General features: G+C 46.1%; 1 protein-coding gene across 1 annotated transcript in view; it reads right to left on the bottom strand.

Annotated features, from left to right (window-relative positions):
* Positions 1 to 27,424, bottom strand: part of FBRSL1 (fibrosin like 1) — a 504,421-nt gene that overhangs the window by 95,511 nt on the left and 381,486 nt on the right. The window contains 1 exon segment of the mRNA XM_083373413.1: positions 9,319 to 9,372. Coding sequence (XP_083229539.1) covers positions 9,319 to 9,372 — 54 coding nt within the window.

The following is a 27,424-nucleotide window of genomic DNA, read 5'->3' on the forward strand; positions in this document are numbered from 1 at the left end:
AGTTGTCCCCCCCCCACTTTGTCGTTTCTGTCTTTTTTATTTTGCAGAGAAACCCCGTGCCACCCTGTTTGTGTGCGTATCGTATGCTGCAAAGCTCGGAAAGTCGCAGCCTGCAAAGCTTTGGTTAAAAAGGGCTGGAGAAACGGAGGGAAGACTGGTAGCAGCGAATTTTGCGTGGCGCAACTTTTACAAGGGTGCCCAAGGAACCCGTGGAGCATCAGTACACATTACAGCAAGAAGGGTAGTGGATTTTTTTTAAAAAAAAAACGATTCCCAGATTATTGGCACAAAGTTAAAAAAAAACAAATGAATCCAGTACCGTTTCCTCTCCCCCCACCCCTTGTGATAAACAAGCTTTTGTACAGAGAAACAAGAATTTTGAATCATTTAATCCCTATTGGACATAAGGGGGTGTTGGCAAAAGGATTGCTTGAGTGCTACACACGTTTTACACGCTCTCATGTGAAGGCAGGTAGTCCTCAATGTATGACCGTAACGGATCCTGTCCAATTTATGACCTTTCTTTCCAGCAGCTATTCACTGAATCCCCAAAGTTGTTAAGTGGACGGATTATTCATTTTTATTCAGAAGGTAAATGCTGGATTTGGGCAAAAGCGTCATAAAACGAGGATCAGGTGATTGTGCGATGCTGCAAACGGCCGTAACTGCGCACAAAAATCAGAGGGAATGAGGGTGGCTTACTGACTGCGGTCCTCGCTTAACGACTGTAGTGATTTGCTGAAACTGCTGCAAAGAAAAAAGCTCATAAAATCAGGTTTGTTGCGTCGGGGATCTGCTTTACGACCCTCACGACTTATGACCAAAATGGGCCAGCTCTATTTTGGTCGTAAGCCGAGGACGGCCTGTATATGTACACACATGCACACCCCACTCAATCAGACTACCAGCTCTTCCGGCCTTGTTTACTGCAGGCAGTCCTCAACCTATGGCCCCAAAAACTGAGCCCCAACAATTATGTTGCTAAGCGAGACAGTTGTTAAGTGAGTTTTACGACCTTTCTTGCCACTGCAGTTGTTAAGGTAGTCAAACAGTTGCAAAGAGAATCTGGCTTTTCCCCGTTGGCTCGGCTTATCCGAAGGTCGCAAAAGGGGATTTGCATGAAACTGCAAATCGTCATAAATACAAGTCAATGGCTGAGCGTCCAAATTTTGATCCCATGACCACTGGGCTCTGTGTGTGTGTGTGTGTGTGTGTGTACGTGCGTGTGTGTGTGCTGCAATGATCGTAGAGTGTGAAAAACGGTCACAATTCGCTTTTTCAGTGCAGTTGTTAACTTTGAAAGGTAAACCAAATGAACCGTTGTAAATTGAGGACCGCCTCAGCTTAATAGCTGTATCTCTAGAGCAAAGCACAGTGATCTTCTTCTCCAACGGTGCAGCTCTCTTTGCAAACCCCAAACACCGCCTGTTCCTTTCCAAAACAGGCATTAACTAACAAGACAGGTGGCTTGTCAAAGTGTGTTGAACAGCCGCCAGATAAAGCACGCAAAGCCTTTGGTGTCTCAAAGGGGGGGAAAAAATCGGCGTTGTTGCCTCTGCACTTGGAGTTGACCCTGGAGCTTCCTCCATAGGATACTCTCTCTCTCTCTCTCTCTCTCTTTTTGCCAATTAGATCTATTTCTAACTACGGCTGGGTCTGAAATGGGCTGATTGAACCAGCCAGAGGAGCGAGTATCAGGCTGAGATGAAGCCACAGTCTGTTACAACTCAGGGCTCTCTTCAACACACAAAGCTGCTGTGCTCACCACACCGAAAAAGTCTCAGCCTAGATTTCCGGATAAAGGAGAAACAGGTTGTAAGTTAAGAGGAAGGTCTCTCTTTGAGCCAGGTAGAAAAAAAATTGGAATTAGAACGGTCCAGCTTTCCTCGGCCTGTTGTATTCCCAGAATTTCGACCCAACACAACTGGTTAGTCCACGGAGGTTAGTCCACCGTTTCTGGATGGTCCACAGCTGTTGGGATGGGGCTAACCAAACACAACCAGCAGCTAAAAATTATAAAATGCCTTTTGGAAAAAGGGTCTCATTCTTTCCCCGCAATTTGGGGAAGGGAGGAAGGAAGGAAGGAAGGAAGGAAGGGAAAGGAAGAGAAGAAAAGGAAGGTGACAAGGAGGGAAGGAGGGAGGGAGGAAGGAGAGAGAGGAAAGAAAAGGAAAAGAAAAGAAAGATGAGAGGAAGAGAGGGATGGAGGAGAAAAGAAAGAGAAGGAAGCCCCACCCACTTTGTGACACAGCTCCTCCCACTTCTTTCTTCAGCCCCACCCACCTTAAGTGGGTGAAAATATATCACCTTCAATTTGCATCAGTACAGCCCTGTTTGAACCTGTTTCTTTGAAAGGCCAACTTACTGGGTCAGCACAAGAGACATCAACTCAACTTAACTTGGTTTAAGCCCAACGGAAGGGGGGAAAAACAAAAACAAAACTTAGGTTAATAATAACACACGTCGCCCAAATGCAGTTGCTAATCCTTAGCTTGGTAGGTTAAATGTTTTGCTTGAAACCTCTACAATTTACTTGATACAATCCTGTTCTGGGTAAATGTGAGAATTTCTGCCCTTTGACTGGGACTTCTGCTTAAGATTCCCTCCCCCCCGCCCCCGTTCCGCTAAAATACAGCCCACCTTACCACCCTGTTATAACATCACTTCTGTAAAGCTGCGAAAGCTTAACTCTTAGGTACATGAAATCCTTGCAAACTTGTCTTCTGCCCCGACCGTGCAATGTTTCAATGCACAACGGATCCCTTAAGGGGGGGGGGGGAAACATCGACAAGAAGACAGGTAAAATATCTAAATGAAACTTCATTACATCATTAATTTCTTGGAAGTGAGCAAGCCGTTTCTGCCATTCTGATTTCTCTGGAACTCCAAAGGCAAACAAGGACTGCATGGAATAGGTTTGCAAAACCAATTTATGGCTGAATGCAAGCCAAATCAAATGACTGGATCATTCTGACGTTAAAAAAAACCCCAAAACGAAAACCAAAAAACAACAACACCCATCTGACAAATTGATGTTGAGAAGGAATCTGGCACAAATACACAAGAGGATTTAGAATGATTAAGAGCCATCAGCACTGAAAGCCTGGCTTAACAACAACAACAACAACAAACAACGGCATGACAAAATGGCAACCATGGTGCATTGGAATAACTGCAAGAAATACCGCTTGCCTGCAAGGAAGAACAGGTGGGACCATAAAATAGATAAATAACAGAAAATAAAGAAACTTAAGAGTGCTCTGGGACTTTAGAATTCAAAGAGACAAGTGTCTGCTACACAACACACTAGAATTATTAACAGTTGTTGATAAGAAAGAAAGTCTGGATAGCGGACAGGGCGATAGCTGGAGACAGCAGAAAAAAAAGAGAAAGAACTGGAGAAGATAACAAAATACAAAGACCTGCGGACAGAAGCAGAAGGATTGTTATGAAGGAAAGAAAAAAACAGTACTGACAGTAATAGCTGACCCAGGGTGCAATTCCAAAACATCTGGAGCACCATTTGAACACCGTCAGCATTGACAAAATCCCTTTTAGTCAATTGCAAAAAGCAGCTTGACTTGGAACAACTTACATCTTTTGCAAGGATACCTTTAACAACTTCAAACAACAACATCGGCCTCGCATTGTAATGAACAAGGACATACCTTCAATTTTGCAGCTACTAAGATTGTTGGCAGAGCAGGGACAAAAATAGCCAGGGAAATATGACTGAGGCCTGTTGTCAGTCAACAGGAGTGATGATTTACCACCAGTACGAGAGTGTGGCAACACAAGAAAACAACAGCCAACGACTTAACAGCTGGCCATCAACAACCCGATCAACAATGAAAAAGCCCCACACAACCAGGCACCACATACTATAAATACTACACACAGAATAGCCCAAAGCCCACGTTCTGCTATGATTGGGTCCTGCAACAACCTCTGCCTATCCCAGGTGCCTAGGAAGGACTCAATATGGGGACAAAAATGCCTAATCCACTCTGGACATCTCACTAACTGTGCGATCAACTCTACTGCTTCAACAAGAAGCAGCACCACAACTTCATCACTCCTCCCACGAATGAAATACTGATATGTTGAGAGCATAATGAAGGTTTGATAATGTCCTGTTTTTCCACCAAGAGTTATTGGAATGCAATGGCCCACAAAGCTAATAAATAAAGTCATTTTTTTAAAAAAAAAAAAAAAGCTAAGCAATTAAGCTTCCTTATTTGTTTTTCTTGCTGGTTATTGCTTTTGAAAATATACAGTTCCCTGTAAAGGTGCGTGATAAGTTGTAACAGCCAATTTAATAATGAGTTTGTCTGTCTACTTCTGAGTTTTGTTTTGTTTTTAATTTTTCAGGCTATCAAGGAGACACAGACGATAAAGCTGAAGATCTGCCTAGTTTCTTTCTGGCAGAAAGTCTTCTTTCTGTTAGCCCATGCCTATTTCTTAGAGCCGGTACCGGTACCGGGCCGCGGCATGCCAGCAACCGGTCCACACAAACAAGCAAAGCCCCATCCGTGGGATGCAGGCAATACACAAAACCACGCATTCTCCGGTCCGCAGAAAAACCTCTCTCCATGTAACTGGTCCCTGGTGCCCAAAAGGTTTGGGGACCTCTGTCTTACAGGTAGTCCTCGACTTACGACTGTAATTGAGCCTGCAATTACGGTAGTAAGTTGAGATGGCTGTAAAGCGGATCATCTTCCCCCCGTCTCATAAATCCCACTGAAGCAAAAGGGTAGTCAAGTGTAAGGCGCATACAGATAGTCCTTGTCTCACGATTACAATGGGGACCAGTTGCTAAGGAAGATGGGCCTTAAGTGAGTTACCCCACTCGCTTTGTTTTGCCACGGTTACGAAGTGAATCGTGGCGGTCGCTAAGTGGATCACTCAGCCGTTAAGCGAATCTGCTTCTCCCACTGATTTTGCTGGCCGGAAGCTTGCTGAAAAGCCGCCAATGGCGACTCCAGGACACCGCAACTGTCGCAAAGACATGCTTGGCTGCCAAGCGCGTCTTGAATTGTGATCGCGTGACCCTGGGGTAGCTGTGACGGTTGTTAAGTGTGAGCATTGGCCGTAGGCCACTATTTTCAGGGCTGTAGTAACTTGGAACGGCTGCTAAAGGAATGATGGTAAGCCGAGGACTATCTGATTTGAATTTTCCCAAAGGAAAATATATATTCCCCATCCTAGTTTGTGTGTGTGTTGTGTGTGTTTGGGTGGGGTTTGTTTGTATGCGTGTGGGGTGGTGGTTGTGAGTGTGTGCTAATTATGACAGCTCCAGCTCTCGGCCCCAAGCCTGTGCAACCCCATAATCGTCAAGAAATTCAAATAATAGGGAAGGTTACATTAATAAACAGGGCAAAGGAACTGTCCTGTCCAGGATTCGATTTTATCATTGAAGTACAAGAAGAAGATAAAAGGAAATAATTATCCCAGCCTCGTTAAAGTCATCAGTTAACACTGTCAGGTTTTGGCCCTGTTGTTGACCTGGAACGTGTGTCTGGAAGCGAAGAAGTAGAGTGCTTGTCAGCTGGGGCAGTGGCCCCTCCTCTGTTATTGTCAAGCAAAGCTGAACAAAAGATCTCATTGTCTTATATCCATCCCCGACTGCTCCAGAGGTTAATTTTCTTGCAACGGATGAGCAATAAGGAAAGCTGCCTTCTTGGATGGCAGATGCACCTTGGTCCTTGCATCAGGGGATGCATTCGCCAGCACAGGCCAGTTGTGTTGTACACACACCTTACTAGCTTCCCCTTTCTACATGGAATGGAATGGAATGGAATGGAATGGAATGGAATGGAATGGAATGGAATGGAATAGAATAGAATAGAATAGAATAGAATAGAATAGAATAGAATAGAATAGAATAGAATAGAATAGAATAGAATAGAATAGAATAGAATAGAATAGAATAGAATAGAATAGAATTCTTTGTGTGGAATGGAGTGGAGTGGAGTGGAGTGGAATAGAATACAATAGAATTCTTTATGTGGAATGGAGTGGAGTAGAATAGAAATCTTTATGTGGAATGGAGTGGAATGGAGTGGAATGGAGTGGAATGGAGTGGAATGGAGTGGAATGGAATAGAATAGAATAGAATAGAATAGAATAGAATAGAATAGAATAGAATAGAATAGAATAGAATAGAATAGAATAGAATAGAATAGAATAGAATAGAATAGAATAGAATTCTTTATGTGGAGTGGAGTGGAGTGGAGTGGAGTGGAATAGAATAGAATTCTTTATGTGGAGTGGAGTGGAGTGGAGTGGAGTGGAATAGAATAGAATTCTTTATGTGGAGTGGAGTGGAGTGGAGTGGAGTGGAGTGGAGTGGAGTGGAATGGAATGGAATGGAATAGAATAGAGTAGAGTAGAGTAGAGTAGAGTAGAGTAGAGTAGAGTAGAGTAGAGTAGAGTAGAGTAGAATAGAATAGAATAGAATAGAATAGAATAGAATAGAATAGAATAGAATAGAATAGAATCTTTATATGGAATGGAAGGGAACAGAACAGAATATATGGAATGGAATGAAATGGAATAGAACATTCTTTATTGGTCAAGTGTGATGGGACACACGAGGAATTTGTCTCTGATGTGCACATTTTCATTGAACATACAAACAAAAAATATATATTTAAATTTCCAACCGTCTCCCCATTATTGACCGCAGGAAACATTCTGGTCTCGCTGGTCTCAGCCAGTGAGCACACAGCATTCCCAGTTGACAATCTGTGAAGGTTTCTTGATCAAATTAAGAGAAAAACAGGAGGGTGGGGGAAGAAAAAAACAACAACCCTGTTTCTCAAGAGCATCGAATTTCAGCTTCCAGAGATTGGGCTCCTCTTTTTTCCCCAATAGATTGACAAAATTCTCTTGTACACATACATATACATACATAAGGAGGAAGGAAGGAAGGAAGGAAGGAAGGAAGGAAGGAAGGAAGGAAGGAAGGAAGGAAGGAAGGAAGGAAGGAAGGAAGAAAGGAGAGTGATTTTGCTCCAACTTAGTTGAATGAGTATATTTAGACTCTATCTGCTTTTGGGGAATCTTTTACAGGCCTCCTTAAATTCCCTTAAATTATAGCAGTTTCATTTGCTTTTTAAATCCTCTTTTAGGTTAACATGTTTCTTTTCAGTACCAAAAACAAAAAACTTCATTTCTGATACATTTTGCAACTAGAAGCTAAGCAGACAGCCCAACCAAAAGAAAAGGCGAGCTAAATAATATTTTCCTCCTTAACGAGAGCAGAAGAGTAAGAGATGAAAAGGCAGTTGGCAGGAGGATTTTCATTTGCACAACAAAGGGAGAGAATTTGCAAAAGCACAAGCAAAAAACACACTTGCCCCACCTTCCTTACCAAAACTTAAGGGCGTTGCAACAAGCCAGTTTCCAATTTCTCTCCTTTAGGGAAGAATTCCAATGAACTCAACCTTGTAATTAATGTTCAGCAAAACTCAACCAAACTGGACCACATTACTCAACAGTTCCAATGATCAAACTTGGCCAAACCTTGGCCAATAAACTTAGTAGGAAGATGCTTTATAGATTAAGAACTGGCAGATGTTTTCACCCAACTAACCAAGCTTGATTGGAGGTCACCTTAGCTCCTTTTTAGTGGTGATTTCAGCATATAGAGCCTTGGTGGAGCAGTGGGCTAATGCCTCCTTAAGTAACACCAGCTGCCTGCCATTAGTGCAGGTTCGAGTCCCACCAGGCTCAAGGTTGACTCAGCCTTCCATCCTTCCGAGGTAGGTAAAATGAGGACCCAGATTGTTGGGGGCAATTAAGCTGACTTTGTAATAATGCTGCTGGGGGGGGGGCGAAAGCCCCAATAAGCAGGCATATACATAGAATGAAGGCTATTGCTAAGCACATTGATTTGTGCTTAAATTGTAAGCCGCCCTGAGTCTTCGGAGAAGGGCGGGATATAAATGGGATTAAAATAAATAAATAAAAAAAATAAAAAATATTGGGCAAAATGCCAGTCATTTGGGTGGAATCCATGCTTCTCAACCTTAGCAAGTTTAAGATAATCTGGATTTCAACTTCTTTTCTTTCAAATTCTGAGAGTTGAAGCCCAGACATCTTAAGGTTGAGAAATGCTGAATTAGTGTAAGGTGGTGCCCGGAAGTAGAATTAATTCAGTCACCTGTTTGATATGGTGCATGGATGTATACATACACAGAAACATTTCCTAAAGGTGCATTTAAAAAAACAACAACACCCAGCTGGACTTTCATGGTTTTTCCTCGAAAACTTTTCACTTCTCATCCAAGAAGCTTCTTCAGTTCTGACTGAATCCGTTCAATCGGAATTGAAGAAGCTTCTTGGATGAGAAGTGGACAGAGAGAGACTTCAAAGAGAAACAATGGAAGTACAGCTGGCTTTTGGGGAAAAAATAACACCTTTGGGACAACCATGACCTGGAAGACTTGAGAATCTCCAGACACACACACACACACACACACACTTAGTCCACAAATACCTGTCAAACATAATTCAACCTTAACGCAGACCATCCGATGAAGCCAACACAACTCAATGGCTGCAGATCTCACTGGGGTTTTTATGAGACAAGGGAACCAGGATTCTGAAATGCTGGCTTATGGGCTGCTTCAGAAGAAGGGAAAACGAGATGGGCCACCAATTTGCAAATTGGGAAAGACCTAAGGCAGGTAGAATACAGGCAGTCCTCGGCTTACAACAGTTCATTTAGGGACCTGGAAAAAAGTGACCATAGTACGACCGTTTTCCACCCTTAGGAACGCTGCAGCATTCCCGTGGTCCCGTGATCCAAATTCAGATGCTTGGCAACTGACTCATATTTAGGACGGTCCCCTTTTGTGACCGTCGCGACGAGCGAAGCCGATGGGGGAAGCCAGATTGCCTGGTTATCTGAACAGCTGCAATGATTTCCCCCTTCGCAGCTGTGACGAGGGAGGCCGTAAGCTGGGGCCAAACTCACTTAACAAATGTCTTGCTTGGCAAAAGACATTATGGACTCCGTTTTGGTCACTAAGTCGAGGGATACTTGCAGAGGCCGCACAGAAAGAAGAAGCAAAGCAGAAGGCAGAAGCAGAGCCATTTAGTTCAGAAAGAAACTCTTAAGCCAGGGGTCTTCAAACTTGGCCACTTTTAAGGCTTGTGGACTTCAACTCCCAGAATTCCTCAGGGCTGGCTGAGGAATTCTGGGAGTTGAAGTCCACAAGCCTTAAAGTGGCCAAGCTTGAAGACCCCCTGCCCTCAGGCCAAACACAAAAAATGGCTTCCTGGCCGCCATATTGGAGAGTAATCCCATACCTTGTTGGCTACCAAGCCGCTCCTGATATGAGGTAGCTCCAGGTCCGCTGAATTCTACAGACAGACAAAACAAAAAGTTCCATTCACAATCACTTTTATAGTAGCATTTGTGGGTGGGTGGGAGGGTGGGTGGGTGGAGAAAAAAATAAATCAAAACTTTCTTTTCAATCCTCCCTTTGGCTTAAAAGAACAGCCGGCGGTCCACTTACAAAGCATTCCTTTAATGGCCGCTCACAAGTTCCCGCCAGTCCTTGCAAATTGCGACTCGCAGTGTGCGCCCCTAGGATCGCGTGACTGCAATTTAGGGCTTGTGGGGACCTGCGTGTAATTGTGACAGTTGCGGTGTCTCGGGGTCCTGGGACGGCCTTTTGCGACCTCCTCAGTTTGCTTCAGACAAGCAACGTCAATGGGGGGGGGGAGAAAGCGGGATTCACTTGAGGGCAGCCATTTGCTTAACAATTGTGGCCAAAAAAGGGCGGGAAATCGGGGATGGCCACATGGCTTAACAACCGCAACGCCTAATGAGAGAAGCCCTGGTTCCCCTTTGTGGTTGTAAGTCACAATTGTCACTTGGGACTGCAGCAACTGGAATAATAATAATAATAATAATAATAATAATAATAATAATAATAATAATGTTGGAAGGGACCTTGGAGGTCATCTGGTCCAACCCCCTGGTCTGGCAGGAAACCCTATACCATTTCAGACAAATGGCTGTCCAATCTTTTTTTAAAAACTTCTAGTGTTGGAGCTTCTGGAGGCAGGTTGTTCCACTGGTTAATTGTTCTAACTGTCAGGAAGTTTAAACCAACCTATTATTAGATGAAAGAGGTTAGGGTTTAAGGATAGGTTCGTGTTAATATTTAATAGATTGGTGTGTGTTTCGTAGAAGAGCTTCCAACTTAGACGCAGGGCCAGAAAAGGTCTCAGATGACTTATGAAAACAGGAAGTTCTTCCTAAGCCTGCACCCCCAGTCCATCTCCATCTTGGTATGGCCTACGGCAGGGGTCCCCAACCCCCGGTCCGTGGACCGGTACCGGGCCACGGCATGCCAGCAACCGGTCCGCACAAACAAGCAAAGCCCCCATCTGCGGGATGCAGGCAGCACACGAAACCACGCACCCTCCGGTCCGTGGAAAAACCTCTCTCCACACAGCGGGTCCCTGGTGCCCCAAAGGTTGGGGACCCCTGGCCTACGGGACTTGGGTAGCCATTGGCAGTTGTTCTGCAGGGTTTTCAAAGGCTACTTCCAACTCCGTGGGAGCTGTGGTGGGACTAACCGTGGGACCTGCTGGGTGATAAACATCATCTCTGCCAACTGAGTGACAGCCCTCAAAACCAACCTTTATTTTATTTTTATTTTAATTCCATTTATATCCCGCCCTTCTCCGAAGACTCAGGGCGGCTTACAAGCTTAGCAGTAGATCAACCTTGCGAGTTGATCCAATAACTTTGCCTTCTTCTGTACAAGAGGCAACCGTAAGAAATCACTCAAAGTAGGAGGGGAATGAAGGATAGATCCAATATATCCTTATCTGGTCAAGGGACATTCAGAATACAGAATAACAGAGTTGGAAGGGACCTTGGAGGTCTTCTAGTCCAACCCCCCCCCCCCGCTCAAGCAGGATGACCCTGCACCCTTCCACACAAACGGCTGTCCAGTCTCTTCTTGAAAACCACCGGTGATGGAGCATCCACAACTTCTGGAGGCAAGCCGTTCCACTGTTTAACTGTTCTGATTGTCAGGACCTTTTCTCCTTAAATCACATCAACGGTATGTCTTCTCTAACCTTGTCTTCCTCCAGATGCCTAGGACCACAAGTGCCACAATTCCCAGCCAGGAAGGCCAAGGGTAATTCAACCACTTCCAGTGGCCCCTTTCCCTTCCCTACTGCCTTGGTGGAGCAGTGGGCTAATGCCTCCTTAAAGTAACACCAGCTGCCTGCAATTAGTGCAGGTTCGAGTCCCACCAGGCTCAAGGTTGACTCAGCCTTCCATCCTTCCGAGGTAGGTAAAATGAGGACCCAGATTGTTGGGGGCAATTAAGCTGACTTTGTAATAATGCCGCTTGGGTGTGTGTGTGTGAAAGCCCTAATAAGCAGGCATATACATAGAATGAAGGCTACTGCTAAGCTTGTAAGCCGCCCTGAGTCTTCGGAGAAGGGCGGGATATAAATGGAATTAAAATAAATAAAAATAAAATACTGCAAACCTAGGTTGCTTTAAGCCAAAGACAAACAACATTGCAGGAGTTGACCCAGGGGGAGCTTTGCAAATGTCTTTGTCAATTTCTTTGGCTACATGACACCCCCCCCCCCAGTTCCAACAGGACCTTCCTTTCCACGGGCTATTTAGCAAACACCACCGCAAAGAGGTTTAGAAACAAAACACCGGGGCCCTTCATCCCTGTTGTGTAAATCTGAGATAAGAGATTGTCTGCTTAATCCTAATGAGGCCTCTCCATTAAAATCTTTATTAAAACTCGCAGCTGGGGGGGGGAGGCTGGCCAGCAAACCCTGCTGGCACCCTGGGCCCCTCTTTCCCCCCCTCCTCTCCGCTATCTCTCAGTACTTAGATCTGCTTTAACTTTTTACAAATAGCTCTAAGATGTTTCCACTGCTTATCAGCAATGCCAAGCCGCTTACTTTATCACTGCTATTGCAGATAAAATAAATGAGCTGGGGATGAGATGAATAATGGCATTTTCTGCAGGCAAGGTTCCCATTACATTCTACAACAGACTGTAGATTTCAACTTTGCCACAAAAGACACACTGGGTACGAAGTGGGGGGAGAGAGAGGGGGGGGGCAGATTTTAACAAATAACCTTCCTTTTAGTCAATGGGTCTTAAGATTCCAGGATGGATTTTAAACCTACCTGAACTGAGGAGGGAATTAATTTTGAAAAAACGATGGGAAGGCAGCCAAGGGTTGACTTCTCCGGAAATCCCCAGTCTGAGCATACTCTTGACTTTTTAGGGATTTTTTTTAAAAGTTATTTTTCTGCAGTGTTTGGCATAGGAGAGAAGGGGTTTAAAGCCGAACGCGGCCTAAAAAAAGAAAGCTATTGGCTTTCAACTTTTTCTCTCCTTCATTTGAAGGGAAGGAGCCTGGAGTTGTCTTAAAAGGGCAGCACAAATGTTACGTTACTAAGAGAGAGGAAGGATACGGGGGGGGGGGATACAGGGGAGAGAAATGGCTGGATGCTCAAACCCTGTTTCGTGAATTAAGCCGTTATGGCTTGAAGTCACAAACTGCGTTAGAACACACAGGCAGTCCACCATCGGAGCCCAACATTTCTGTGGCTAAGCGAAACATTGATTGAGCGAATTCTGCCCCGTTTTACAACCTTTCTGGCCACTTTGAATGGTCACTAAGTGAATTGTTGCAAGCAACTTCATGATGCATAGACTATTTTTGCCCTGGAATGCTCATTGTCTCCCGATTTCTTTTATAAAACCATTTCCATCACCCTTTTGCCAAGTGTCTCTTAGCTTCCAGCTTTCCTGTGCATCTCACTTCTGGTTAACATCAAGTCATCACATAATGAAGGAGGAAGAGAAATTATAATAATTAACACTGCCTAGACAGGGGGCAAGGTCACAACAGGAGAAGAGCTATATTCTTAATTGTTTTGCTGCATGCTGTAAATCACTCAGAGTTTTCGGCACTTGCGGGGGAATAAATGAATACAATTTTCAAGGCTACCCAGGCCAGGAGGTGGTGGTGAAGGAGGAGGAGGAGGAGGAGGAGGAGGAGGAGGAGGAGGAGGGGAATAGAAATGCCAGGGACAATAGAATAGAAGACAAAGAATTGGACAAGATCACTGTGTCAAGATCTGAAAATTAAAACTGAAAGATTAGGGCATAAGCCAGTTGTGGTGGTCCTGGTGGTGATCAGCACACTGAGTGCCATACCAAAAAGTCTGGGACAACACTTAGAAAATCTACGCAATGACAAAAAAATGTCTATTGTCAGTTCCAAAAGCCCACATTACTTGGACCCACATGTACACCACAGCAACAAATTATGACATCCTAGCTTTTGGCCAGAAGGCCATGTGAATGAAGGCCAACACCAGCTAAACAACTGCTAGCAGCAATTTCACATGGTTGTGTATGTTATAGTAATGTGTATGTTAACATTGTGTATGTTATAGACCTGCAGAAAGAAGCAGAACGACTATGGCAAAAGAAAGCAGAGATAGTACCAATAGTGTATAGGTATATATGGGTGCAATCCCAACTATCCTATCCTATCCTATCCTATCCTATCCTATCCTATCCTATCCTATCCTATCCTATTCTACCACTTGAACACTACTGGCATTGACAAATTCACTATCCGTCAACTGCAAAAGGCAGCTTTGCTTGGAACAATGACATCCTGCAATGATATCTCTAACACCATCAAAGATCCACATCTGCCTTTTCCAGGTCCTTGGGAAGGACTTGAGAGGTGGACCAAAATGCCAGATCCAGTCCGAACATCTGGACAACTATGTGACGAATCATAACACTGGCATTGACAACATCCCCATCGGTCAATTGCACCGCTTACATCCTGCGGGCGACACCTTTAACCCCACCAAGCAACCACAACATCTGCCTATCCCAGGTCCTTGGGAAGAATGCGAGAGGTGGACCAAAATGCCAGATCCAGTCCGAACATCTGGACGACTGTGTGACGAATCATAACACTGGCACTGACAACATCCCCATCGGTCAATTGCAAAAGGCAGCTCTTCTTGGAATGGCTTACATCCTGCGGGCGACACCTTTAACCCCACCAAGCAACCACAACATCTGCCTATCCCAGGTCCTTGGGAAGAACGCGAGAGGTGGACCAAAAATGCCAAATCCAATCCGAACATCTGGCTGTGCGACAAACCACGATGCCAATAATAATGCCCCTGTTCTTTTAGAAGCCACAAGATGGCATACCAATGAATCTATTTCTTCTTTTCTTTGCCTTTCAAAGGTGGCTGGGAAAGCAAATTGGTGCCGGGGGCCCAAGCCAGATTTCCACACCTCTAAAGAAAAGTTGGAATGGATGGAAGCTTAACCGTGCCATGAGCCCCAGCAGGGGTCAGTCTGCTACTTTGGAATCACCACCAACGCTGGCTTTTTAAACAAAAATAAGTTCCCCTTAAAACAACAACAGACGGATCTTTCCAGCCCTCATTTCTGTTCTGTCAACAAGGATTATTGATCCTTCTAAAAAAAACCCCAGTTGAATGAAAGTGTCCCCCCCCCTCTTTTATTTGCCCAAGGAAGTTACAGCTTTTTTTTTTCCTGTGACTGGCTGGCTTTAAATCTTTGAAGCAGGGCTGTCGAACCACAACTGCTGTGTTGTAATAACCCTAGACTCAACAGCGATTAACAGATATAAAGATGGGACGACATTTCTGTCTTATTATGTCTCCTCCTTAATGCAAATATTGAGAACTTTGAATATGTTTCCTTCCCAGCATAGTCTGGGGGAGATAGGGAATGTAGTCCAGCACACGTGTGTGTGTGTGTGTGTGTGTGTGTGTGCGCACGCACACATCAGACAAACATTATACTGTCTCTATGCCATGTATTTCTTCATCTTGAGTCTCCACAGATTAGAAGTGGAATAACAATGCCAGTTTGGTCTAGACTCTAGTGGCTAAGGCACCAGGCTAGAAAGTGGGAGATGGTGAATTCTAGTCTCTGCTTAGTCATGAAGGTTGCTTGGTGACTTTGGACTCATGGAGACTGGGAGTTCTAGTTCCATTCTATGGTAGGCATAAAAAAGCCAGCTGGGTGACTTTGGACCAATCTCCAGGCGACTGGGAATTCTAGTCTCGCCCTAGACATGAAAAGACAACGTTTTATAGCCCTGGTATTATGACTGTCACCCAGAATTAACAGCTTGGTCGCTCTGCCACCTTGGGAGAATTTTGAGGAAATACAAAGCAGACCATAATCTTGCCAAGGCACCAGCCAAGTCTTTGGCCAACACAAACACAGACACAAACAAACACACACAGAGAGAACTGCTGTAACTCAAGGCAACTTTTCTTACTGTTCTGCATTCTTCCCGGTCCCAATACCTTCAACGTTTCAAAAAAGCCTTTCAAAACACAGCTACTTCCTGTAAAGCCGATATATATATATATACCCCAAGAATCCTCTCTCCCTTTCCGCTTTTCTAAGGCCTGAGTTTCTCATTAAAATTTCTGCAAACTGTTCAAGCTTGGAAGCTGCTTTGACCAGATCTGACTGATACCTGACTGACAGGTTTTCACTGAAGCATTAAAAAAAAAAAATCCAGAAGGGAGAAGAAGAAAAAACAGGCCCGGAGTCTTTTCGTTTTCAATCAACAATATGATGGGCATATAAAGATTGAAAGTGGTAAGCGGGGGTTTTTTCCCCACCCCCCACACCCCTCTGCAGGCAGGCAACTAATCTGGTGGTTTAGTAGGATTCTTTTAAACCGGGAGAGCGTGAAAAGAGAGAGTTCACAAGGCTTTTGATAACCAGCATCTGTGGCTTATCTCTGGCTTGGGAAAGACTCACTTGGCTGTTAAACTTCACTTGCGCCATAATGGCATGAGGAAAAGTCACGCTGGGTGGCCTTTTGGGGTGGGGAGCCTGTCGCTCAGGGATGAATGAGTCAACAGACTGTGTATCTTTGGTTCAATCATTCATAGTTGCAGTCGTAAGAGCTTAGAAATGGCCATGTCTCCAACACTAGAAAGTCTGACAGAAGAGAATATTTGTAGCTCAGGGTTGAACTGTGGCCTCCTTGGTCCTCACTGGGCCTGGGGGCGGGGTGGTGGTGGTGTTTCCATGCAGATGTTACACAACCCAACCTGGTAACATCATCAGTGACAGAAGGGAGTTGGGTCTGTTGAATGGAGGAGGAAAAAGGGGAGGGGGAGGAGGGTAATTATGGGGTCCTTGGTGCTCCAGGAGCTTCTTGCTTTCCATGCAAACGTTTCATGACCCAACTAGGTAACATCATCAGTGCTAGAATGGTGGAGGAGGAGGAGGAGGAGGGTTAAGTCCTTGGCACTCTCTGATATTGGTTGTTTTCTTGCAGATGTTTCACTACCAGACTAGGTAACATCATCAGTGCTAGAATGGAGGAAGAGGAGGAGGAGGACGATGGTTAAGTCCTTGGCGCTCTCTGAGATTGGTTGTTTTCTTGCAGATGTTTCATTACCAGACTAGGTAACATCATCAGTGCTAGAATGGAGGAGGAGGAGGAGGAGGAGGAGGAGGAGATGGTGGTGATTAAGTCCTTGGTGCTCTCTGAGCCTGGTGGTTTTCTTGCAGATGTTTCATTACCAGACTAGGTAACATCATCCGTGGTAGAAGGGAATGTTTATACCCCAATACAATATCCCAACTGAGGAACTACCAACTCAGTAAACAACAGCCTAATCAAGTAGCCAACTAAACACACTCCCACCAACACTGACAGGGAAAGCCACTTACAAATACATAAGCCCACTCCTTCCTAGCACTGATGATGTCACCTAGTTGGGTCATGAAACGTCTGCAAGAAAACCACCCAGCTTAAAGAGCACCAAGGACTCCACAGTAGGAAGTCTCCAACTACCAGAATAATAGGAGAAGACTGATCTGAAGGACCACCAATCCTAACAGGAACAAAAGCACCGTTGGTGCCTTTCACAGGTTCTCCTGCTCTCAAACCCATCCGCAAAAGTTGGATCTTGGCCACAATACTCCTTGCACTTCACTTCTGGCTTGGGGGAAAAAAGGAATCACACCCTTTCTGTGGTATTTATTCCACCTGCCCAGCATGTGAAGACAGAACACAAAAACACAGGATCTCCTGCAAAGGATTGGTGAGAAGCAATCTATGGCTAATGAGTTGGAAGTCAGAGGAGAAGATAACAATCTCCATTATGCAAAGAAACTGATGGCCAATTTCTTCTGAGGGGCTTAGAGAGACTGATAATGAAAGAACAAAGCTGGAACAGCCAACTTGACAATGGCAAGGAGACCCCCACCTTTATCTCAAAGGGATACCAAGGAACAGAGAATTAATAGAGTCGGAAGGGACTTTGGAGGTCTTCTAAGTCCAACCCCCTGCTTGAGTAGGAGATCCTAGATCATTTCAGACAAATGGTTGTCCAGTCTCTTTTTGAAAGCCTTCCGTGACGGAGCAGCCAAAACTTCTGAAGGCATATTATTCCATTGTTTAATTGCTCTCACTGTCAGGACATTTCTCCTTAGTTCTAGGTTGCTTTTCTCCCTTTGTTAGTTTTTTTGTCTTGCCTTCTGGTGCTTTGGAAAATAGCTTGACCTCCTTGTCTTTGCAGCAGCCTCCCAAATATTGGAAGGCTGCTATCATGTCCCCCCTCGTCCTTCTCTTCATTAAGCTAGACATACCCAATTCCAACAACCGTTCCTTATATGTTTTAGCCTCCAGTCCCCTGATCATCTTGGCTCTTCTCTGCCCGCTTTCCAGAGTCCCAACATCTTTCCTGTGTTGTGGTGACCAGAACTGGATGCAGGATTCCGAGGGTGGTCTTACTAAGGAGAAGACCTCCAAGACAGATGAGAAGAACAATGCTTGAGAATGCCTCTTGGCCTAGACCGGCGAGGCCTTTTCCAAAAATTCATTACCTTCAAGGATGGGCAAAAGCTGAGAATAATTTATTTCTTAGCAGGGCTCAGATACCAATCAAGAATCTTCTGGCAACCTCTCCTTCATCACATTTTAATATAAATCAATCACACGTTCAATCGAGGTGCTGTTGTTGTGAACGAGAGCCCTGATTTTCTGTCCTTTCTCCATCTCCTATTCAGCCAGGGCCAAAAAGTGTGTGTGTGTGTGTGTGTGTGTGTGTGTGTGTGTGTGTATTAAATCAAAACTCCTTTTCGGAGCCCAGAGAATTGCAAAATAGCTTCTTTCCTGATGTTTTCTTGAAAGCGAGCAAATTCACAATGTCTATCTTTCCTGATCTATGACCATAATAAAAAAAAGATTGTTTTGTTTTGTTTTGGGGTTTTTTTTGGACAGGAAACACCTCTGAGCGCATTGACAAAACTCTGGATTTAAACGAAGACGGAAAAACATCTTTTCCCAACTTCCCAAGGCCCTTAGCACCTACCAACTTATCTTTATTCTAAAACTGAATGGGATCGTACTATTTACCTAAATGGGAAATTCATAGCAGTAAAGTTTAAAATGCCTGTTTCTTCACAGGAAGTTAATAAAACAGGTCCAGGATTTTTACGCTGGTTGCTTGGAAGAAAAAAAAAAAACCCGACACCAGGAGGTGGTGGGGAGCAGCAGAGTTAACCCCCTTTGCCTTAGAGTGTACATATGCAGAGAAAATCCGGATTTAATGCATAAAGATAAACCGGCGGAGTAAAACTCTGAGCAGAGATTTAACTCTTTAGACATGAGAAGAGGCAGGGAAGTTCTGCCATTGAGAAAGATCCTTAGCTTGAGGTCTACTTTCTAGTAAGAACGGATAATAAAATCTACTGCCCTGTTTTGAAAAGGATTTGTAAAAGCTTTGCAATTTTAAAGAAGGTCCTGGAAGCAAACTCTCTCTTTTCCCCCCCTTTAATATAATGCAATACAATATTCTTTATTGACCACGTATGATGATCCTTTGTATGTTTCTCCTTTCTTAGATTATACACACACACACACACACACACACACACACACACACATAATGAAGCATATATTTAAAATCTCCGGCTTGCTTACTCCTTTACTTGTTTCATTTGGCAAGGAGAGATTTCAACTTTGAAACACTCTTCCAAAATCTTACCATTTTCTTTCCAGTCTTATTTTGCATGGAACGCAAAGCAAAATGTCATAAATTTTGCCCTTTTGGAGGTCCAATGGTTCAAAATGCCTCCTTAAGTAACACCAGCTGCCTGCAATTAGTGCAGGTTCGAGTCCCACCAGGCTCAAGGTTGACTCAGCCTTCCATCCTTCCGAGGTCGGTAAAATGAGGACCCAGATTGTTGGGGGCAATTAAGCTGACTTTGTAATAATGCCACTTGGGGTGTGTGTGAAAGCCCTAATAAGCAGGCATATACATAGAATGAAGGCTACTGCTAAGCACATTTGATTTGTGCTTCTTAGATTGTAAGCCGCCCTGAGTCTTCGGAGAAGGGCGGGATATAAATGGAATTAAAATAAAAAATAAAAAATAAATAAAAATCTTGCTGTCAGAAGAACCAAATAGATGACACACTTCTTAACAGAGCCTAGAGGTTTTCTCTATTTATTACAAATGCAGCCTGCAAAACTTTGGAAGCTTTCTGACCATCTTTGCCCAGGCCAAACAACAACACAGTTACACACTGGACTATTCTCTAAAGACCATTTTTAAACAATTAGGTTGAGGCTAACGGTGGTGTGTTGTTTTTTTCTTCCTCTCTCCTTCTTTTCCCTGAATTAAAACCCCACCCAAGAGGGAGAAAATGACAAATAAAACTAAACCCAGAAAGTAAAAGAGGTTCCAGCTGCTTCAGCTTAAGAGATCTCAGTCAAAATATTATGTTTCAATTTCAGGCTGATCTAAAAACCTCTTTGAACTTGGAAGAATACAACTCTTATCCACCCAGAACTCCCAATACAATGTTGTTTCTGCTCAATTCAATTAAAAATAAAATAAAATCAGAAGCGCAGCTAACCCAAGCTATAGATAAAAGAAGCGAAAGGCAGTTCCCTGAAGTAGAGGTGTTAAAAAACAACTGCTTCCTTGTTGCTTCTTTGCTTCCCATGTCTTCCATTTATCTCAGTTTGTTTATCTGAGTTTATTTCTGTAGCTATCAGGGCAAAGTTACACTCTGGGTAAGGATCCTATGCAACTCTCCTTCCACCTCTCCAATTCTTGTTCTCTCCTGCTTTAAGAGCAAAAAAATAAATAAAAAAATAAAAAAATTCTGATAGCTGAACACGGATTTTCCCCGTCCTTTCCCAACAATTGCAAGCGCCAGCCAGGAGTCAGAAACCACATGCAAAAAATAAAAATAAAAATGTATGCCTGTTTTTCCAAGGGATCTCTAGTTTCAATTCCTTAAATTTCTACACAACTTCGTGCCACGCTTATTACTGAAACCAGTTTAATCTTTACGATCCTCCCAACGTGGCTGAGCTGGACTCCCAATCCGTTTCATATTTTTGGCAGCGGGCCACATATGCGCACAGAAAGGCGTGCACCCAAACTTGGGTTTTTTTGTTTTTTTTGGCTTGTTCCATTCCTGGCTACCCACATTTGTAAGTCCTGTGGAGTGCCTGCCCCCCCCAAACACACCTCTTCCTAGAAAGTCAACAAATCTGATGGGCTGCTTCAAATTGCAAAAAATAAAAATACAATAAAATAAAATTCCCTTTGCAAGAAAACTTTCTGGGAAGTTGAATGGCAAGAGAAATTAAAAAAAAAAAGGCCGGGCTAGCTTCCAAGGAAACCTTATTTCAAGGAATTAAATCTGGCTGGCCAAAAAAAAAAGCCATCTCAGGCAGTTCTGCCAATCACCTCCTTTGGTGGGTTTGCAACGGGTGTCAGTTCTTGGCAAGCCCCCACCTCTAGGAAAATATAGCTCTCTCTCTCTCTCTCTCTCTCTCCCTCTCTCTCTCTCTCTCTCTCTCTCACACACACACACATCTCTCTCTCTCTCTCTCTCTCTCTCTCACACACACACACACACATCTTTCTCTCTCTCTCTCTCTCTCTCTCCCTCTCTCTCTCTCTCTCTCTCTCTCTCACACACACACATCTTTCTCTCTCTCTCCCTCTCTCTCTCTCTCTCTCTCTCTCACACACACACACACACACACACATCTTTCTCTCTCTCTCTCTCTCTCTCTCTCTCCCTCTCTCTCTCTCTCCCTCTCTCTCTCTTGGATCGGATTCTGGAAGAATGCGAAGACAGCCGTGGGAGTCGTTCGTTTTCGCGACTTGTGCAATCGGGTTAAGGGTTAATTAATCCTTCTTTGATTCATTCCTCTTTCTCTGCTCCCACCCCCCCCCACCCCCAGCCCCCCACTAAATAAATAAATAAATAAAACCCAAAACAACAAGAAGAAACGCGTTCAAACGGTTGCGCGGATCGACTCCGAAGCTGCTTCAGCAGGGCCAAAGCGATTTTGGGGGGGGGGGGCAGGGAGGGAGGGAGGGAGATGGGGAGAGTCGGGGCTGGGAGAAACTACGAGGGAACGTCGGAAGGCCGAGAACTGGGGTACAGGAACCCAGCTCGCTTCTTTCTGGCATTCAAAGGCGGCGCGAGGGTTCTCGCCCGACCCCCCGCGTCCATCATCCCCAGCGCTCGCCGGGCTTTCGAAAACCGCCTGCTTTCCGACCCCCCCTTCAACCTCCCCCCCCAATCCCCCCCCCTCGTTAAGGCACTGCTCCTCCCGGCCCTCGCTCGGTTCCTTGCGGAGACAACCGACACGCGTCGCGGCTCGGCACGTGTGAACGCGCCTTTTTCTTCTTCCTTCCCCCCACCCCCCCACCCTCCCTCCCTCCCCCCCCCGTGACTTACCCGGGGGCTGTCCGAGCACCCGGCCTTTCTTCCAGGCGTCGTCCAGACGTGCGGCGGTCCCCTCGGGAAGCGGCCGACTCAGCAGCGGCGGCGGCAGCAGAGAAGCGATAATCCACAAAGCGGGGCAGGGACCCCCCCCCGTGCCTGCCCGCCCCCCCCCTCCAAACTCGCCGGGGCCAGAGGCGCAGAGAAAACATCCGACGGGGGTTGCCGGCCGCCGGGAAGCCGCCAGTCCCGGAGCCAAGCGGTGGGGGTGGTGGGGGGCGGCGGCGGCGGGGGGGGCAGCTGCTGGGTCTCTCCCGGCTCCGCCGCCCTTTCCAGCCGCCCTGGAGGCTCGCCAAGGGCGGGAGAGCGAGCCGCGCGGCCGCCCGCGGGCCGCCCTTTGCGCGCTCGCAAAGCCGGCCGATGAATTCCGAGCGCGGGTGCGGAGAGAAAGAGAGAGAGACCTTCCTCCGGACGGTGGTCCTTCCCGAGCCGGAGTAAAGTTTCCTTCCCCGGACTGGGGGTGGGGGGTGGGGGTCTCCTCCTCCTCCTCCTCCTCCTTCTCCTCCTCCGCCTCTCTTCGGGCTTCCACGCTGGCCCTTCCTTCCCTTGCTAGCCTGCCTGAGCTGGCCCCCCCGGGCACCCCTCTTTGCCGGAGCCGGGCTGCGGGCTCCGCATCGCCGGGGCCGCCTGGCGGGAGGAGCGGCTGGGGGCGTCCGCGGCGGAGAGCAGGCGGGCGAGGACTAGGAGGAGGAGGAGGAGAGGCAGAGGGGGAGGGGAGGAGAGGAGGAGGAGGAGGAGAGGCAGAGGAGGGGAGGGGGAGGAGAGGAGGAGGAGGAGGAGGCAGGGGCGGCAGCCAGCGAGGCTCTGCCCTCCCCCGGCAGCAGCAGCGGCGGCGGCGGCACCCTCCGAGCCCGGGGAGCGCGCGCCCTGGCCCCGCCGCCGCCGCTGCTGCTGCTGCTCCTCCAGCGCCGGCCCTCGGCTCGGCTCGCCTTCCTGCTGCGCTGGTCTTTTGTTCAAGTCCTGGAAGCCATGATTCCCAACCATGGGAGAAAGAAAGGAGAGAAAAAAAAGAAAGGATGAAGGAAGGAAAAAAGAAAGAAAGAAAAAAAAGGAAGGAAAAGAGAAAGGAAGGAAGGAAGGAAAAAAGAAAGGAAAAAAGAAGGAAAAAGGAAGGAAGGAAGGAAAAAAGGAAGGAAGGAAGGAAGGAAGGAAGGAAGGAAGGAAGGAAGGAAGAGGAGGGGGGGCCCAGCCGATGGAAGCCCCGAGCCTGCGGGGTGAAGTCGCCGTCTGAGCTGGCTTTTGGCTGCTTCTCCTCTGCTCCCCCCCCTTCTCACCTCCCCCCCCGCAAGGAAGATGCAACACGCCCAAGCGCGATCCGGGCTCCGTGCCCCCCCTTTCCCCCCCCTCTTTCCGCGACCCCCCCCCTCTCCGCTCCTGCTAATAACGCCTTCTTCAAGCAAAGCCGCTCCGACTGAACTGTGTGTAGCTGAGCGAGCGAGAGGGAGAAAGCGAGGGGGGTGGGTTGGGGGGGGGAGAGGTGGGGGAGAAATAAAAAAAAATAAAATAAAGGGGGGGGGAAGAGAGAGGTGAGACTAGGCGCGACTAATCCAGCCAAGAGAAGCCGATCTCTCCGTCTCCAGGGGGGGTGGGGGGTGGGCGGTGGGGGAAGAAGACAGGCGCGGGGGCCCGGGAGCCAGCCCGCCCCCCCTCTCCCTTTCAACCCCCTCACCCCCACCTGCGGCTTTGTTCTCCCAACCCCCCCGGCTGGGAAGGGAGAGAAGCGCTCTGCAACCTGGTGCTGGGGAGGGGGAGAGCTGAGGAGGGGGGGGGCTGCTCACTTGCCGTCGTGGTCGCAAGGAGGGGAGGTGGAGAACGAGGAAGGCAACCCCCCCCCACACACACAGCTCAAGGGCTGCCTTCGCTAAGGTCCCACTGGGGCAGGAGAGGTTGTTGTTGTTGTGTGTGTGTGTGTGTGTATGTTGCCACCCTTCCTGGCCACCCACCCCCCCATGCTCCAAATTAATCTGCCTGGTAGGGCTCTCCTTTCAGCATCCCCTGACCCAGGTCCTGGGTCAACCTGGTGCCAGCTGCCTTCCGAGGAATAGGGGGGGGGGGGCTGAACATCCAGGAGTCCTTTCTATCCTACACAGGTAGTCCTCGGCTTACAAGGGTCCACTTAGTGACCGTCTGATGCTACAACGCCACTGGGGGGAAAAAAAGGGACTTTAGGAGCATCTTTCGCCCTTCCGACCGTTGGCAACATCCCCAACGATGACGGGATCAAAATTCTGACCCTTGGCCACTGACTCGGATTTAGGACGGTCGCAGCGTCCCGGAGGGGGTCACGCGGTCCCCTTTTGCAACCGGCAAACTCAATGGGGGAAAGCCGGACTCGCTTCACAGCCCTGTTACTAATTCGACAGCTGCAGTGATTCACTTAACAGCCGTGGCGAGGAAAGTCGCAAAACGGGGCAAGATTCGCTTAATGAACGTCTCACTGAACGACAAGTGCTCCACTCTGGTCCCAACTGCAGAGGACTATCTGTAGCCTCTCTTTTTGTTGCCTCCCGAAACCAGCCTAGTAGGCAAAAGACAAAACGATGCATGGGGGTTGTGCATGCGTGGGGGATGCGCTGTCCACAGGAGAAACTTCCTGACAGTGAGAACAATTAAATCGGTGGAACAACCTGCCTCCAGAGGTGGTAAATGCTCCAACACTGGAAGTTTTTAAGAAGAGACTGGACAGCCATTTGTCTCAGGTTTCCTGCCTGAGCAGGGGGTTGGACTAGATGACCTCCAAGGTCCCTTCCAACTTTATTATATTATATTATATTATATTATATTATATTATATTATATTATATTATATTATATTATATTATATTATATTATATTATATTATATTATATTATATTATATTATATTATATTATATTATTATATTATATTATATTATATTATATTATATTATATTATATTATATTATATTATATTATATTATATTATATTATATTATATGTTTTGGTCATTTCTCCATCATAGATTGAGCTGGCCTTTTCTTAACCAAACATTTTGGATCTTGAGATGTCAAACTCTGTGAACTAGTCAAGGAGAGAAGCAACCTAGAACTAAGGAGAAACTTCCTGACCGTTAGAACAATTAGCCAGTGGAACAACCTGCCTCCAGAGGTGGTGAATGCTCCAACACTGGAAGTTTTTAAGAAGAGACTGGACAGCCATTTGTCTGAAATGGTATAGGGTTTCCTGCCTGAGCAGGGGGTTGGACTAGATGACCTCCAAGGTCCCTTCCAACATTATTATTATTATTATTATTATTATTATTATTATTATTATTATTATTAAATCAAGAGGGATTCACAACCCACAGTTAGGTCCCCGCTAAGCCAGGATGCCCCGTTCTCTTGAGCAAACCAGCTTTTGCTGTGCTGGATCACTTCTTGGCCGGCCCAAACCTCTGGATACTTTTGCAGGAATCCAGGCAGCAAACTGGGGGTTCCTCCCCCCCAAAAAAAATTTATAGGCTGGGATGCTTGTGAAATTGCAGATGTTGAAGAGATTCCCCCTCTGCTTTTAGAAGGGGAGAACTGGATGGCAAATGAAGGTTAATTTGGGATAGATCATGTAAGATAAGAGCCTACACAAGAGTGCCTCAAGAGCTTCCCTGGATGACCCACCCTCCTTGTGGGGGTCTGCTAAAGAGATTGCTCTGCCTAAGGTGGTGGGTGGGGTGGGGTGGGGTGGGGGGAACAGACAGACAGAGGTGGGGGTGAGGGGAAGGCCTGGGCCTCCAACTACAAAAATGAGTTTTGCAGGACTCTCTTCAGATGACATCCAGACGAGAGAACGAACTAACTGTAAATACAAACATCAAAAGACCTCAGCCTGGCTGGCCCCCTGCGGAGGCGATGCAGGAAGTGCCTGTATTGGGGGAAATTTTAAAGTATAAATCTGGGCAGGGAGGGACGGGATGTGTGAAGGGAAAAACGCCTGTGGGCCAAATCCATTCCTACAGCAGGCTTCAGGCAGAAGCCTGTAATAACCTTCATGCTGCCTGCCTCTGCAGCTCATTCAAGACATGCGTGTCTAGGGAGGAGGGGAGGGTTATACATTGATTTCCAGGAAACTCAAAAGAAAACCTATCTCTATCTATCTATCTATCTATCTATCTATCTATCTATCTATCTATCTATCTATCTATCTATCTATCTATCTCTTCTACCTACCTCTCTCTCATCTATCTCATCATCCATCATCTTCTCTTTTCCCCCCTATGATATATATCTGCCTGAATCAATCTATTTTATCTATTTATCTGTCTCCATCCATTCATCCTCCTTTTTACCTGTCACCTCTCTCTCTCTCCCTCTAAATATCTATTTCCCTCCTCCTCCCGCTCTATCATCCACCTCCATTCATCCATCATCCTTTTTATCTATCTATCTATCTATCTATCTATCTATCTATCTATCTATCTATCTATCTATCTCTCTTCTACCTACCTCTCTCTTATCTATCTCGTCCATCCATCATCTTCTCTTTCCCCCCATATCTATCTGCCTGAATCAATCTATCTTAGCTATTTATCTGTCACCATCCATCCATCCATCCATCCATCCATCCATCCATCTCTTTTTCACCTGTCACCTCTCTCTCTTTATCTATCTATCTATCTATCTATCTATCTATCTATCTATCTATCTATCTATCTATCTATCTATCTATCTATCTATCTATCTATCTATCTCTATCCATCCATCCATCTATCTATCTATCTATCAATCATCTATCTATCTATCTATCTATCTATCTATCTATCTATCTATCTATCTATCTATCTATCTATCTATCTATCTATCTATCTATCACCATCCATCTAGCTAATTATACCCAACAGCAATTCATTTCCACATTTAAGTGGCTTAATCGGCTCATATTGAGAAATGGCAACTATAATATAATTCCTCTTCCCTCCCTGTCCCCCCCCTCTCTCTTCACACACACACACACACACACACACACACACACACACACACACACAAACATACAAAAACACACACACACACACCCATGCAGGCATACCTACGAACAGTCGGTTAAAGCCCCAAAGCCAGGAGAGAAGTGAACATATGGCCGAAGGCACCAACCCGAGTGGGAAGTGAACATATGCGCGATCTGTATGGTGCGAAGTGCTGGTAGCGCAGATGATGAATTGAGTTTGCTTCTGTCACTGTTTATTGAATTTCACTAAGTATTTATAACACATCCCTGAGATAATTCTGTTCTTTGGAGATCGGCATCCATTAGCTCTTCCTTGCTCGAAGGCTGCTTGTGATGGGGATGTCCCGTTGAGCCACGACGCTCTTTCCTCTCCCCACTTTTGTCCAGGGTCCCCCCCCCACCAGCTCCTTTCCCCATCTAGAAGAATGCTTTTGCATTTGCACATTATCTGGGCAATCTGATTTCAGGGAGCCTTGCGGCCGTAACCGAGCCCAAACTTCCTGCTGCTAAGCGAGACGTCCGTTAAGCGAACGTTTGCCCTGTTTTACGACCTGCCTTGCCCACAGTTGTTTGAGCGAATCCCCGCAGCT

Source organism: Vipera ursinii, assembly GCF_947247035.1.
Source record: "Vipera ursinii genome assembly, chromosome: 14".
Taxonomy (NCBI): domain Eukaryota; kingdom Metazoa; phylum Chordata; class Lepidosauria; order Squamata; family Viperidae; genus Vipera; species Vipera ursinii.